The sequence below is a fragment of the Penicillium canescens genome (genome assembly GCF_028828765.1).
Source record: "Penicillium canescens strain IBT 15451 chromosome Unknown utg000004l_segment0_segment0, whole genome shotgun sequence".
Taxonomy (NCBI): Eukaryota; Fungi; Ascomycota; class Eurotiomycetes; order Eurotiales; family Aspergillaceae; genus Penicillium; species Penicillium canescens.
In genome coordinates this window covers 4,159,356-4,172,812 of record NW_026703966.1, presented here as the reverse complement: position 1 = coordinate 4,172,812, position 13,457 = coordinate 4,159,356, and the positions used below count along the sequence as shown (strand labels likewise).

Sequence of the window (13,457 nt, the reverse complement as noted above, 5' to 3'; positions counted from 1 at the left end):
ATTACATAATGAATTTCATCCGACAACATTCAAGGTATTGATCTTCTTCATGCAGCTCTCAGCCTCACCTGGGTGCGCAACCCTCCCGCAGGATCAGTGGCCTCCCTCCGTCCATTGATGGAGATCTACCAAGACTCATAGGTGCTTGGAAATGACGGAGGTTCTTTCTGTTTGATATACAGTCTGATATCAACATGTCTGGATCCTGCAGCTACGACTACTCAGTGCCAGGGCTGCCGTCCTCCCCTGATAGTGACATCACGGGGATTGGTGTGAGTTGCTTCTCAAAATTATTGGATTGAGATATTAAACAGCCTAGGTTATTATCAACTACATTGCTACCGCAGGGCTCTCTATCCTTATTATCCCGATTTACTATGTCACCGTGTACGACCCTTCGCATGACCCATTCGACAAAGCCGGAGAAAAGACAATCCTAGCTCGCTCCAATCCAGTGGACAATTTCATCTTGGGAGGACTTCGATCTGGAACAAGATATCTCTTGAAACATCTCCGCTCTAATCAAATGAGACCTCATGCCAGTGTTCGGATTGCGAATATTCTGATTAAGGTGTGTTTCTTCTTGAAATTTGCTTCATGTCCTATTCGAGTCCCCTTCTTGGCTCTATTGGTTTCTAACAACGCTGATGCTCAAAGAAAGTGTATCCTGGTAATGAGTGATCTTCAGACTGTCACCGGCTTCGCGATCCTCATCAGTGGGTATACGCAGCTTGAATGTGGCCTTGATACCTCGAAATGGCGCGCTATTCTTGGCTTAACATGGTTCGCCTACATCACGCAACTGTCATGTTTGACAATCTTGCAAGACCATCTTTACACGCATACATTTGAGCGCTCCTGGCGCTTGCTTGCTACAGGAGCCCTTGCAACGTTGTTGGCTGTTGGTCTGCTGTTGACAGCCAACCCTATGTGGTATGATCCCGATGACTCCCGTCCCGCTATCTGTAAACTAGGTTGCTATGAAGGTGACGGGGCGACGCTTAAATACTCTTTTGCAAGCCATCCAAACATCGATTGCCTCTGCAGTTTTCGTTGTAGTTGCCTTTATCTCTCGGGTTGTCAGGCTACACAAAGTTTTAAGTATCGGCATCCTTGGCCAGGCTATCTATTGGCTCGATTCTCAGGGGCGTCAGCTTCTCTGGGTTCTTTTCAAGTGGCTCTGTGCCGGAGAAAGTATTTACAGTCTCAAACGCTCGCTCATATATCGTCCTCTCTTCGGTGCTTTCAAAACACTACGTCTGCTGTTGGTTTCGTGGGCTTCTTTTGCCGTCGAAGTAAGCTATTAAGAAACCCTCCAATTTATCCTTCCTAACTTTGGACAGGTGGGCTGGGTTTGTGTCGCATTTTCCTGGGGGTTTTACCGTCTGTATTTGGACCTTGGTGGCCAGAGCGAATTTTTTAGCGCCAGCAGAGAAGACTGGACGTTCGGACAAGTCGTGTCCGTGATTATGCTAATGGCACCACTTATAAGTATTATTGGAGCTTTCAATGACGGTGAGAACCTGGAATGTAGCATTGAAAGTGTTTCCTTCTAATACCATCCCGTTTATTTAAAGCAGATACAAAAGCCAGCGAAAATACATTGCTACAGGGCCCGCCTGAAGAGCCAATGTCTCCCATGGTACCTGGGAGTCAAATTTCCCAGCTGCCTGTCTGCTCCACCGAAGTCACAGACCAAGAAGACCCCGAGAATCCAGATATTGACTGGGCTTTGAACACTACCTTTCTTGGAACGGTCACCGCGTACTGCTTCGGGGTGTGTCTGGCTATGGCTTGTTTCATCTTCACTAGGAGTCAACCTAGTTATAGTGTCTCTCCTTTGGAAGGGGTCTCCGTGATAGGTGGAGGTGTTCCGCTGGTATTCTGGGAGATGTACTTCCTGGTTCTTTGTTCCATCATCATTGAGCTGGCCGTGCCGCAAGATATGTCCTGGCTTCGAAGATCATTACTGTCTGAATATCGGTTTGCTTCTGGCTGTCTGGGCATTATTCACGACTAGTCTTTCTTTGGCTCCCCGCCCTTATCAGAGCATAGCTACTGCTGGAATTTATATCATGAGTGCTCTGATACATAGGATAGTTGGATGGACAAAAAGGCTGGTGAAGGGTTGATACTTAAGATAGGGTTATGCATGGTTAAACCCCTGTCTTTTGTGACTGCTATTTTTCGTATAGTCAGCGTCCATCTTGTTATGAAGATGTTGTTGCCTGGAGTATACTACAAGAAAGAATATAATTGACTGCTTAGATGACATACACTACAGATATGATCTGAAGTACATTTTATATACAAAGAAGACCAACAGCACCTAAATGCACTGCCAAGCATTCTCATCAGTATAGTTCCCAGGACCCTTAAACACATTACGACGAGGCCACCTGCAGTGCTTGCGCTTATACTCAACCTTAGAACCAGGCCCGCTAGCAAACTTCGCACCACGAACCGTCTCCGGCGCGATACCCTTCTCAACCCACTGGACCATAGCCATAAGCACATTATCCTCGGGATTGGTACCATCGTAAGTCCGAAGGCCCTGGCCGATACCGTATGCACCATCGCCACCCCCACAGTGACCCATACCGCTAATTTGGAAGAAGCGGTAGAACTCATCCAGCTTGGATGGGGGCAGCTGCATGGTCTGCGAGACGTGGGAGTAATACCACTTTGAATCCTCAGAGCTGATCAACTGGTCTTGCAGACCGTGATAGTGCAGGACCTTGCCGCCGGATTTCTGGAACGGAGACAGATCGCCTTCCCAGGTTTGGAGGTTGTATGGGTTCTGGGCGAGGGCGACTGCGGCGTCTTTAACAGTGAAGTTCTTCCCGCTCCACGATGGGTTCTCGTAGACGACGTAGCGGTACCAATCTTCGCTGTAGGGGAATGGTGAACCATTGTACATGATGGGGGCGGCTAGCATCTCAGAGCCAGGCTGCATGCGAGGGTACAGTAGCGTGCCGTTGATTCCGTAGAATGGAGCGAGGACTTGGTTGGCGGTGTTAATCTGGGTGCTGGTGAGACAGCTTGTCTTGTTCGAGGTGTGGGGGTTGCAGATTAAGGTTTCCAGGATTGGACGGCAGAGATCGGGGTCTTCGATGATTCCATCTTTGGCGCCGTCGATGCTGTCACATTGGCGGATGATTTCGTCGTGGACGATCTGCCATTCGGCGGTTGTTAGGAAGGTCTCGGACCCGGGAGAGCCGGTGATGGGGTAGAAGTGTGCGCTCCATGAGAACAGGTTGATGAGGTTGATAGCTGGGGCACCGGCAACCACACCGTCGAAGTCATTAGGGAATTTCTGAACGGACTTGAATCCTTGACGGCCACCTGTTGAGCATCCCAGGTAGTAGCTCTTGTCGAAGCCCTCGTCGTAGAATTGTTTGGTGAGCTTCTTGCCCACGACAACTCCTGTGTGGACAGAGCGGTATGCATAATCCTCAACCACTTCTGGGTGTTGGTAGAATGGCTGTCCAGAGGTGCCATTGTGTCCATTATTGGCTCCGACCGTGGCGAAGCCTAATTGAGCTGTGTATGCCAGGTCATAGTATTGAATACCTGATCAAAGGTTAGCACCAGCCATAATCTAATGTTGGATTATTAAGAGTAGACTTACAACCAGAGATACCACCGTTTCCGGTGCTCAAGAATCGACCTTTATACTCTTCAGGGAACCAAGCTTCCAATGTAATCTCACTGCTGTTGGAAGTAGAAACGGCCATAGCAACTCGGCATAGGTCCACCGAGACGACCTGAGAGAAGGCACCACAGCTAGTAGGATTGTCCGGCAAGGACAAGTTGGTACCGCCCTGCACAAACTCGGCGAAGTTAACCTTCACATTGGGAATGTTAATCTGATCGGCAAATTTCGCACATTTGGATTTGAAGGCATCCTGACTAGCCAAGGCAACTGAGCCCAGAGCCAGCAGGGGCAATGGAGAAAGACGAGTCATGTTGAGAAGTAGAAGTGGACAGACTAGCTCCTGTACGAAGCATCAACTTGGATGGGAACTTGACTAAATATACTAGGATGACATGCGCCGAGGCACCAACTCTTGGCTTCATGGCTGTATCAATGGACCCGTAAATCGGCATACGTGAAGTGTTGAAATCCCGGGCTACCGTGTGGGGAAGTGACGAAATAAACTGCAAGGTCCGAAGTGGCGCCGAAAGGGACGGGACAGCGATATGCTGGACCACACGAATGAAACATGGTGCGGCGTCGACTTGACCAATGCGAGGCGGTCCAGAGAGACTAGTGAAGCTTGGTATGGACGAAAACAGCGGGCCAAGGGACGATCAGGAGCAGCCGAAATTACAGGTGCTTGTACATGTTATGTACTCGCGAAAATCCCTAGTGGAGGGAAATCCTGGGATTCCCCCAGCTACGGAAATAGATAGCCGCACTCTTAACAGGGGGTAAGATTAGCTTGTAGAGCTAGAGCACACTAAAGTAGTAAGTTACATGTATAATACAGTACATGTTAGTGAGACCCTGTGAAATGTAAGAATCTCATCGGTCCCCGCCTCTGCTTTTTCCAACTCTGTAGTACAACAAAATCCCTCAATTCTTTGATGATATGGTATCAATCTATGCACGTACATGCATGATACTGTTAGCTTCTTACATGTATAGATTAATGCTTCGCATAACAGCCAATAGCATCAATTATAGCAGTGATCTGCGATTCATTAGAAGTGCTGCCTAGCGTCTCCGCGCCTGATCTACAGTATGTATCAGCTTTTTAAAATATCCTAGTGCCTTAACAATAGTCATCAAATCCACCCTATTTTTTCTTACTACTTACAGTACCCAGGCATAAGTTAGCTGATCGGCTCTGACCAAGGAGCTAAGTTCTGGTAAAGAACTACCAATTGGTGGTTTTCTTCGAACCATGCCAGTATTCAGCTTTGATAATGCCCCCAAGGCTTGAAATGAATACCGAGTCTAGCACGACGAAGGGAATTGGGCAATCTCATGTGAAACTGAATAGAACGAGCGAGTGATGAGAGAGTGATGAATAATCCCGAGGTTAACATGGGCACCGTAGATAGCTGGGAAATTTTCCAATGACTGAATCTCCTATCCGGACCCATGGGTGTGTTAGCGCCGTCAATTCCCGTCGCCTGTTTGTTCCCATGTGGCTTTCTGGTCACTTTCATGCACTTGTCACTTGTGCCTAGTGCAGTTTCAGCGCATCACAGGCAACCCAAGCAAGTTCTCGCTATGACCATATTGACACTGATGTCTCCAGCATTGATGACTCTTGTGCCTTCCTTTGATCCTCCCTGTGCACTGTCATACAACCTGGGTTTGGAAGCAAAGATAATGGTCAAATAGAGTCGTAGGTTCTCGAGGGGCGGGGTTGGCAAGTGGGAATTTCTGGAATGAGGCTGCAGTGGCGTAGAGGCGGATGGTTGAGCGAAACTCCGGGGGGGTTGAATGGGCGGACCGACTGCTGATTTGGGCCGGGGTCAGATCCCCAGATTCTCCACAATTGCGGGGAAGCCCTCCCTGTTTGGGTTGAAGGCTGTTGAACTCGGCACTTGTCAATACGGCCGTGACTGATCAAATACTAGCAGCTGTTAGTAATTCAAAAGACAAGCAATATAGACTATTCACTGACCGCCAGGCTTCAATGGCTCGCTGGCGCGCCCCGATATTTCGGATTTTCGCCGCGTGTATCGCGGCATGCACGATCAACTCATGTCGCATGGCGATGGTTTCTTTTTGCAAAGCCTTGAGTCTCGCTCTAAAATTTATTATCACGCGGTGTTGTTTGAGGCACTCCTTGTTCAAAGCCTCGACTTGGTCAAGGGTTTTGTCGCTCCCTAGAGGTACCGCAAATCGGGCCGCGAGAACTTCGTACACCGTAATTTCAGCGTTCAAGTGCTGAATAAGCTTTTGCTGTTTATTGCAATGGGACTTAAGGCGCTTCATGCAGTAACTGATACTTTTGTTCATCGATTTGATCTCGCGACGGAGCTGCCACAGGCTGAATTTGACCATGATGTACTGACACACGCTGCTGCGTAAGTCACGGTCAACACAGTTATTATCGGGCCGAAAATAATCAGCGAAGTGATCCGATCCATGACTTTGGATGGGATGGGGACATGTTGTGATTTGAGGTGAGGTTGGCGACGAGGTGGTTGGATGTTGACGAAGGTGAGAGGAATGGAAAGAGCAGGTGGGTGATGTTTGACCAGGCAGCGTCCTCAGCCTCCATCACCTTGAGTTATGAAGCAGAACAAACATTATAAACACGTATATTTTACTACAGCGAACAACAGCAGCAATTTAGACAATTTAGACCGAGGACGTTAAATTGACATGACATGTACATGTGTGTTGATCAGATCCCAGATCTGTAGATCTGCCAACCTTACTTCCCGCGAATGATATCAGCGGCCCGTTCCGCCACCGCATACACCGTTGCAATGGGGTTGGCATGGGGGATGAGTGGGAAGACACTCGCGTCGACAATACGCAGATTCTCAGTCCCATACACCTTCAACTCCTGATCGACTACCCCTCCAACCTCGCGAGGAAGCATTGCAGCAGTACCACACACATGGTGAGCACTCAGCGCTGTTTCCTCACGGAGCATGTCCTTGATTTCCGCGAGGTCTGGGACCTCTGTGCTAGCCTCAAAGAACGACTCTAGGGCTGGTGCGGAAGTCAGCCGGAGCAAGTGCTGTACATGCCGCGCGAGGATCTCCAGATCCAACTCATTATGGAAGAACCGTGCGTCAATGACTGGCATATCATTCAAATCCGATGATGCGATATGGATATTCCCTCGCGAGAGGGGAAAGCTTGGAATGGCACCCAAGAGCGCAGTGGTTCCTGACTTCACAACTAGGAAGAGCATAGCCGAAGCCTCATCGGGGCTACTCAAGATGGATTCGATGATCTGGCTTGTGGGACTGCTTTGGTCACCAAGCTCAGCAAACAGGTTCTTCTGTTCGTCCTGATCGATGTGCACAAACGCCAGACCCTTGAAGCCAGGCGAGACTCCTGCTATGCCTGGGTGCGGCTTGAGAGAAACAGGTATCAGACTCATAACATGGTTCTGCAGGTTCTCGCCCACTCCCGGTTGATCAATGACCAATGGAATCTCGAGATGAGCCAGTCGATCTTTGTTGCCAATGCCTGAGAGCTCGAGTACTTTTGGTGTCTGGAGAGCACCGGCCGCTAGGACAACTTCCTTCTTTGCCTGGATGGTGATCCCCTGTACACCATGCAAAACCTCAACGCCCGTGGCCCTGACCTTTCCTGCACCAGAGGCAAAGATAATCCGCCGGACTGTCGTTTCCGTGATTATATTCACGTTGGGCCGCTTGGATGCTATAACCCCGTAGGTACTGTCAGCGCTACTTCGAAAACCAGAGACTGGATCAACTGTGGCCGTAAAATCTCGGGTGCTGGTTGTCCGTTCCTCAGCGAGGAAGTCATCAGTAGGCTTATAGCCTTCGCTCTCAAACGCCTCGGTCCACGCTCGAGTAAGTGGAATAGCCTGCTTATCCCCAGCAGCAGGATAAATCACTTGAATAGGTCCCTGGGCATTATTTTTGCTAGTTTGGGTCGGGGATAAAAGAGGTTCCGGCTGAGTCAAAGTATAAGACCTCTGCAGATATGGTCTCAAGGTCTCCCAGTTCCAGTTCGGGTTGCCCAACTTTCCCCATGCATCAATGCCCGCCGGAGATGGAGGAACAAACGCTAGTCCATTGATGGCAGATGAACCACCCAAGACTTTGCCTGCTGGATGATTCTGCTCTCGACCATTGAGGCCTGACTGAATAGTGACAGATGTTAGGGAGGCGCTGATCGGGCATCACAGACTACCCACCTGAGGGCCTATTTTAAACTTCCAGTCAAGCTCCGATCCACTCAAAGATGGCCAAGAACTAGGATCTTGGACTCTATCATCAGTGGAGGTATCAGGCCCGCTCTCCACAACGACAACATGAGTGTTTGGGTCTTCTGAAAGACGGCAGGCAACTACCAAGCCGGCGGTCCCTCCGCCAACAATCAGATAGTCAGCCGTGGCTGGGATGTCCATAGACATCATACTTGAAAGGAAACAGAGAACAAACAACAGTAATGTTGGATTTCAGGTGGAAGGGAGTTTGGGGGAGAAGCTTAACGTCGAAAGTAGGTAAATATATTTAGGCCCCCCGCCGAAGGATTAGCCAAAGGATTGGGGCTAAGACACGCGTCAGCGCACCTGCCAAGCAGGCCATTTTTGATTATGGATAGAGCAAACTCGCTCTAGATGAGACATAGAAGATATATCACAGCAGGGGTGGCTTATACTCCCAAGTGAGTTTGTTTTGTTCGGTTTCATCTGCGACGATACCATTTCATTTACCCGAATCGAGCACGAAACGATTATTACAAGAAACAACAAGTTGTGATATGCTACACTACAGCTTGTTGATACGGCGGAAGATAAACCAGACCAGGTTCCTATCGAGGTTGTTTCAAAGAACACGCCATAAAGGGCTGTTCCAAAGTAGGAACGCAGGTCGATCTCCGGCATAACCAGTGAACAAAAAGGCATAGTAAGAATCAAATAAATAGTTAATCTGGCCATCCAATATATGTCAAAACTATATAGAATTTAAACGTGAAGATGTGTATAGAAGTAGTCGGCCCACCCCGCAGGCGTTCTCCGCACGCGGTATTTTGCCGGTTCCTGCTCCAGCACGTCATCCCGCAACCTTGAACATTTCTGTCCCTGGGAGTTCATCTTTATCTTTACACTCACCATGTCTGACACAGCCAGAGAGCCTGCATCTGAGCAGACACCCCTGCTCCGCGATGCGTCGGAGAGCAATGCGCAGGATACCCCGCTATCGGACGAACCCAGTACCAAGGAGCTGATCTGGATCCTGGGGAGCATTTGGTTAGGTGTATTCTTGGCGGCGCTGGGTATGAGCTTCAGTTGCTTAATATTTGACCTAGAGCTAATAAACTCGTGACCGCAGATACAACAATTGTCGCTACGTTGTCCGCACCAATCTCGTCCTCCTTCAATTCGTTTTCGCTACTCTCGTGGCTGGCTACATCTTATCTGATTTCCAATGCCGCTTGTCAACCCCTCAGCGGTCGATTGACTGATATTTACTCCCGGCGCTGGGGACTGGTCTTCTCAAATGTCTTTTTCGCTCTTGGAAACTTGATCTGTGGCCTGGCGAGAGCTCAATGGGTTATCATCCTTGGTCGCGTTGTGGCGGGCGTTGGCGGAGGTGGTCTTACAGCCATCTCGACCTTCGTGACATCGGACCTTGTTCCTCTCCGCAAGCGTGGTATCTGGCAGGGCATTGGAAATATTTGCTACGGTGCTGGAATGGGACTTGGGGGTGTGTTCGGTGGCTGGATCAATGACACCCTGGGATGGAGATGGGCATTCTTGCTCCAGGTCCCCTTCCTAGTTGTCTCTTGTATTCTGGTCGCGGTGAAGGTCAATATTCCCGTCAAGGAGTCGGATACCGCTCGTATCAAGCGGGTTGATTTCCTCGGTGCCATAACTCTTGTCCTGACACTGGTGTCTCTGCTTTTGGGCCTTAACACAGGCGGAAACCAGGTACCTTGGACTCACCCATTGGTCCTGACCTCCCTGGTCATGTCTGCTGTTTTCCTGGGTATCTTCATCTACGTGGAAGCCGAGGTTGCTACTGAGCCTGTCATCCCAGTCCGCCTTCTCCTGAACCGGACTGTGGCGGCCGCTTGCTTGACCAACTGGTTCACCACAATGTCTGTCTTTGGACTTCTTTTCTACCTCCCGGTTTACTTCCAGGTGCAGGGTCTCTCAGCCACTGCTGCCGGCGTTAGGTTGATCCCGCAGGCCATCGGTACCTCAATTGGATCTTTGGGTTCGGGTCTCATCATGCGCGCCAGCGGTCGCTACAAGCTACTCAACTATGTTGCTATGGCTCTTCAGGTCATCTCAGCTGGACTGATTTGTACCATGAACCTTTCTACTCCTATAGGACTACCATTTGTCTATTTCTTTTTGAGCGGTGCATCTTACGGCGGCATGTTGACCATCACCTTAGTGGCGCTCATTTCAGCCGTGGATCATAAACACCATGCTGTGGTGACCTCCGCCTCTTACGCTTTCCGCAGTACCGGAAGTACCATTGGTATCACCATCGGCTCGGCCGTTTTCCAAAACACTCTCAAGCAGGGACTTTGGTCTCGGTTTGGTGATAATGAACACGCCAAGGAGCTGATTGGACGCCTTCGCGATAGCCTGGATGAGATCTGGAAGCTTCCCGCAGATTGGATTCCAGGGGTGCTAGACGCTTATATGATTTCGTTGCGATCTGTATTCTTGACGCTGCTGAGTCTTGTTATGCTGGGAGCATTGTCGAGCCTTGCCATGCGAGAGCACAAGCTTCATAGTAATTTGGCCCGTCGATAGAGTGAGTATCAAATTAGGCTCTGTTGAATTGTATATAGCATTTGGTATATAGATCAGCAAATGAAGAGTAGGTTTCACCCACTCATCTACTCGATTGCACTTGTACTTGTCCACATGTGCCACGATTCAGGACTGAGGATCTTAGTCGGCCTCCCATACAGTTACGTAGGCATATAAAAGCATGACTGCCTCGGCAATTACCGTGAATTTAAAAAGACCTATCGATTGGCTTAGAAAGAGACAGATTGAGCCGACGCCAACCCAATCACTTGTGGCTGAACCACGCAGCTCCAGGCGTTATATACGGGAATCAGGGCTGAGACTTCCACAGGCACTTGTATTCGCTCTCTCTTATCGGAGACATCCCCAGATCTTAATGCGGGGGTCATTTTCTAACTCTCTTCCCTAGTACAATGCTTTCCAGCATTTTACTACTGCCTCTCTTTTTCACCTTCATATCCGCATTTCCACTAGACAATGTCCAAGACGAAACAGCTGCATATCCAATCTCAGTTATGCCTATCCATAACAATGCAGCCATTAACCCTACAACCGCATCAACGGCATAAAACCCAATATCCACTTCAACCTACATCAATCTCCCTATCACAGCGAACAACACGATTCACTAGGCATCGCCGATGTAAGCGGCTTCTACGGCCCAGGAACATGGGCAGAATGGTACATCACAGTAGCTGCAGCATGGTGGAAAGTAATCTTGGAAATTCGACCCAAGTACATGCCTATTTCTCCTTGGAATCAACTGGGCAGCCTATGGGTACTCTTCAGGGGAATGGTTCTACTATCGCTCGCTTTGACGTTGACTCGCTGTACATCTTCTACAACATTATTATCATGCCGGCGATGAATTGCTATGGGATGCGGTCAGATAACCTTGCACAGGGGCATTTCATTGGTGGGCTAGCAGCAGTGCAGCTATTATCTATCTTCATGGACATAGCCGCACGCGATATCGACATTTTGCCCAAAAGACACATTACATGGCTGTCATCCAGCGTGATGGGATTCTGAGGGCATGTGAATATGAGTTCCAAAAATGGCTTCCTTTGTATGCCTGCCTAATCATGCATTCGTTGGTGACCCCATGGATCATTGCGGTCGCTGCCAAAATGCTATGTGACTATATTTCATGGTCTCTATATTGGTACCCTTGGCGATTGTCGGGTTCGGTTTTCTTGTCTGCTTTGATTTCTTTGCTTGATTGGTCTTGCGATGATGCATGGTTTTGAGGGCTATTTGACTCGCCATATTGGGATATCGCAGTCTTGTTTCTTTATGCCTTGTGCGCCGCAGTCTATTCAGAAGGAGGATCAAAAGGCTGCATTTTTTGCGGGTCTTTTTCTTTTTGTTGTGCGGAAGTTAAGGAATCGGTATCAAGACTGTGTGACGTTTGTGAATCATGTCGAGGAACGATTGAGGCAGTCTAAGGTGCGGAGCATGGGTAGTAAAAAGGCTGCTGCTGTCCATGCATAGTATAAAATTATAATTAAAATACCCGGATTTCTTTCAGAAACGCTATTTCTTTACTTGAAACTCAATACTCGTGGTTTAGTTGATTGTAAGAATTATTTTCGATTACGGCAATGATACAGCAAAGACATCGTTCGCCAGGCTGTCAATTACATCAGATAATGCCTATTCTCCCCATTGAACAAAAACAGAAACCACTAACAAAATTAAACGATAAATAAAAGACATGAGATATTACACAATATTCACATAACCTTACCACTGCATTCAAGATACGAGTATCACCTGTGGATGACGTGCCCTGGAAGCAAGAAGGCTGTTATCTGCGGGTTCCTTAACAAACAGTGATGAATAGACCAATACTAAAAGCATGTTAGTGAGCTTCAGCTCAGTAGTACACTACCACAGAAAGAGAGACTCACGGAGAGGGGTTAAAGTCCTGGAAGAAGTTGAGATCAGTACTACCAGCATTTTTCATCTCGAAGGCAACAGCCTCGCCGGCGGGACACGAGAAAGTCGAAACAACAAACGAGTTTCCAGGTGAGACAGTGATATCGCCGAGATCTTGGGAGACAGAGGGGGCGTTGTTGAATGTAGTCTGGGTATCAGCGGGCTTAGAGAGCTTAGAAAAATCAATTTTGCCATCACCGCTAGAGCTGAAAGACGAGGTCACTAAGTCCTTCAATTCAGGGAAAAGGAAGACCAGGCTACAAGTCTTGCCCGAGTCAGACTGCGGGATATCAAAGTTAAAGATGCTCGAAATAGTCGAGGTCACAGTGCCGTTAAATTGGGTGCCAAAGGCTGTGTCGGGAGACTTGGAGTCGATAGGCACAATTAGGTGAGGGAACTCAAAGTTGCCCGAGGTCAGGGTAGTTTCGCAGTTATTGCTAGTCGGCGCGGGAGGAGCGAAGCAGGAATCGGCGTTGAGCATGATATTCTCACACTGGCCGAGAGCGGAGCTGTTGGTGGTGTGGATATTCGCACCTCCGTTCTGGCCAGTCTCACAAGCAATGAAGTCTGGACTGCCGTTGAACTCCAGCATGCCAGAAGAGCTCACGGAGAAACCTGGGGTTGGTGTGGCCCCGGTATCACACTGGAATTGAGTGGTAGGAGCTATGGCATTCATTAGCTTACTTTCAGTATTGATATAATGCATCGCTTACGGGTCAGAATACAACCACGGCCATTTCCATCGGTGACAGAGCCATCAGAGCTGATACAGAACTGTGCGGGAGACAGACTATTGTCACCGATACGGTTCTGACCATCACTCAGTTGGCCGACAGAGCCGGTCATAGCGCCAGAAGCATCAAGATGGAAGCAGCAGCTACCATCACGAGAAACTAGGGCATTTGCACCAGCGGCGAAAGCCGCGAGAGTGTAAAAGTTCTTCATATTAGGAGATTTATGTTGTAGAGTCAACGAGAGGATAAAGTTCTTTAAGACGGTTGCAAATAAGATATTTTCTGTGAAATATCCAGCATATTTATAACCGAGAGGCATAAGAGACCCTGGTTT

At 48.7% G+C, this 13,457-nt stretch overlaps 6 protein-coding genes across 6 annotated transcripts; 2 read left to right on the top strand and 4 right to left on the bottom strand.

Moving 5' to 3' along the window:
- Positions 1 to 194: 194 nt before the first annotated feature.
- Positions 195 to 2,020, top strand: N7446_006938 (Methylthioribulose-1-phosphate dehydratase; the record flags this gene model as incomplete). Its single annotated transcript, XM_058515685.1, has 6 exons — positions 195 to 272; positions 320 to 571; positions 662 to 965; positions 1,021 to 1,295; positions 1,344 to 1,515; positions 1,578 to 2,020. 6 exons carry the CDS (start codon positions 195 to 197, stop codon positions 2,018 to 2,020), a joined length of 1,524 nt encoding a protein of 507 aa, XP_058372863.1.
- Positions 2,021 to 2,329: 309 nt separating this feature from the next.
- On the bottom strand, positions 2,330 to 3,968 carry faeB-2 (putative feruloyl esterase; the record flags this gene model as incomplete). Its single annotated transcript, XM_058515684.1, has 2 exons — positions 2,330 to 3,573; positions 3,632 to 3,968. 2 exons carry the CDS (start codon positions 3,966 to 3,968, stop codon positions 2,330 to 2,332), a joined length of 1,581 nt encoding a protein of 526 aa, XP_058372862.1.
- A 1,616-nt stretch (positions 3,969 to 5,584) lies between these two features.
- Positions 5,585 to 6,025, bottom strand: N7446_006936 (uncharacterized protein; the record flags this gene model as incomplete). The annotated part of the gene is made up of 2 exons (XM_058515683.1): positions 5,585 to 5,591; positions 5,643 to 6,025. 2 exons carry the CDS (start codon positions 6,023 to 6,025, stop codon positions 5,585 to 5,587), a joined length of 390 nt encoding a protein of 129 aa, XP_058372861.1.
- Positions 6,026 to 6,401: 376 nt separating this feature from the next.
- Positions 6,402 to 8,087, bottom strand: N7446_006935 (GMC family oxidoreductase; the record flags this gene model as incomplete). Its single annotated transcript, XM_058515682.1, has 2 exons — positions 6,402 to 7,814; positions 7,869 to 8,087. 2 exons carry the CDS (start codon positions 8,085 to 8,087, stop codon positions 6,402 to 6,404), a joined length of 1,632 nt encoding a protein of 543 aa, XP_058372860.1.
- A 703-nt stretch (positions 8,088 to 8,790) lies between these two features.
- Positions 8,791 to 10,448, top strand: N7446_006934 (uncharacterized protein; the record flags this gene model as incomplete). Its single annotated transcript, XM_058515681.1, has 2 exons — positions 8,791 to 8,953; positions 9,010 to 10,448. 2 exons carry the CDS (start codon positions 8,791 to 8,793, stop codon positions 10,446 to 10,448), a joined length of 1,602 nt encoding a protein of 533 aa, XP_058372859.1.
- Positions 10,449 to 12,273: 1,825 nt separating this feature from the next.
- N7446_006933 (uncharacterized protein) lies at positions 12,274 to 13,334 on the bottom strand (the record flags this gene model as incomplete). The annotated part of the gene is made up of 3 exons (XM_058515680.1): positions 12,274 to 12,301; positions 12,362 to 13,052; positions 13,103 to 13,334. The coding sequence occupies 3 exons, from the start codon at positions 13,332 to 13,334 to the stop codon at positions 12,274 to 12,276; spliced, it is 951 nt and encodes a 316-aa protein (XP_058372858.1).
- Positions 13,335 to 13,457: the final 123 nt, after the last annotated feature.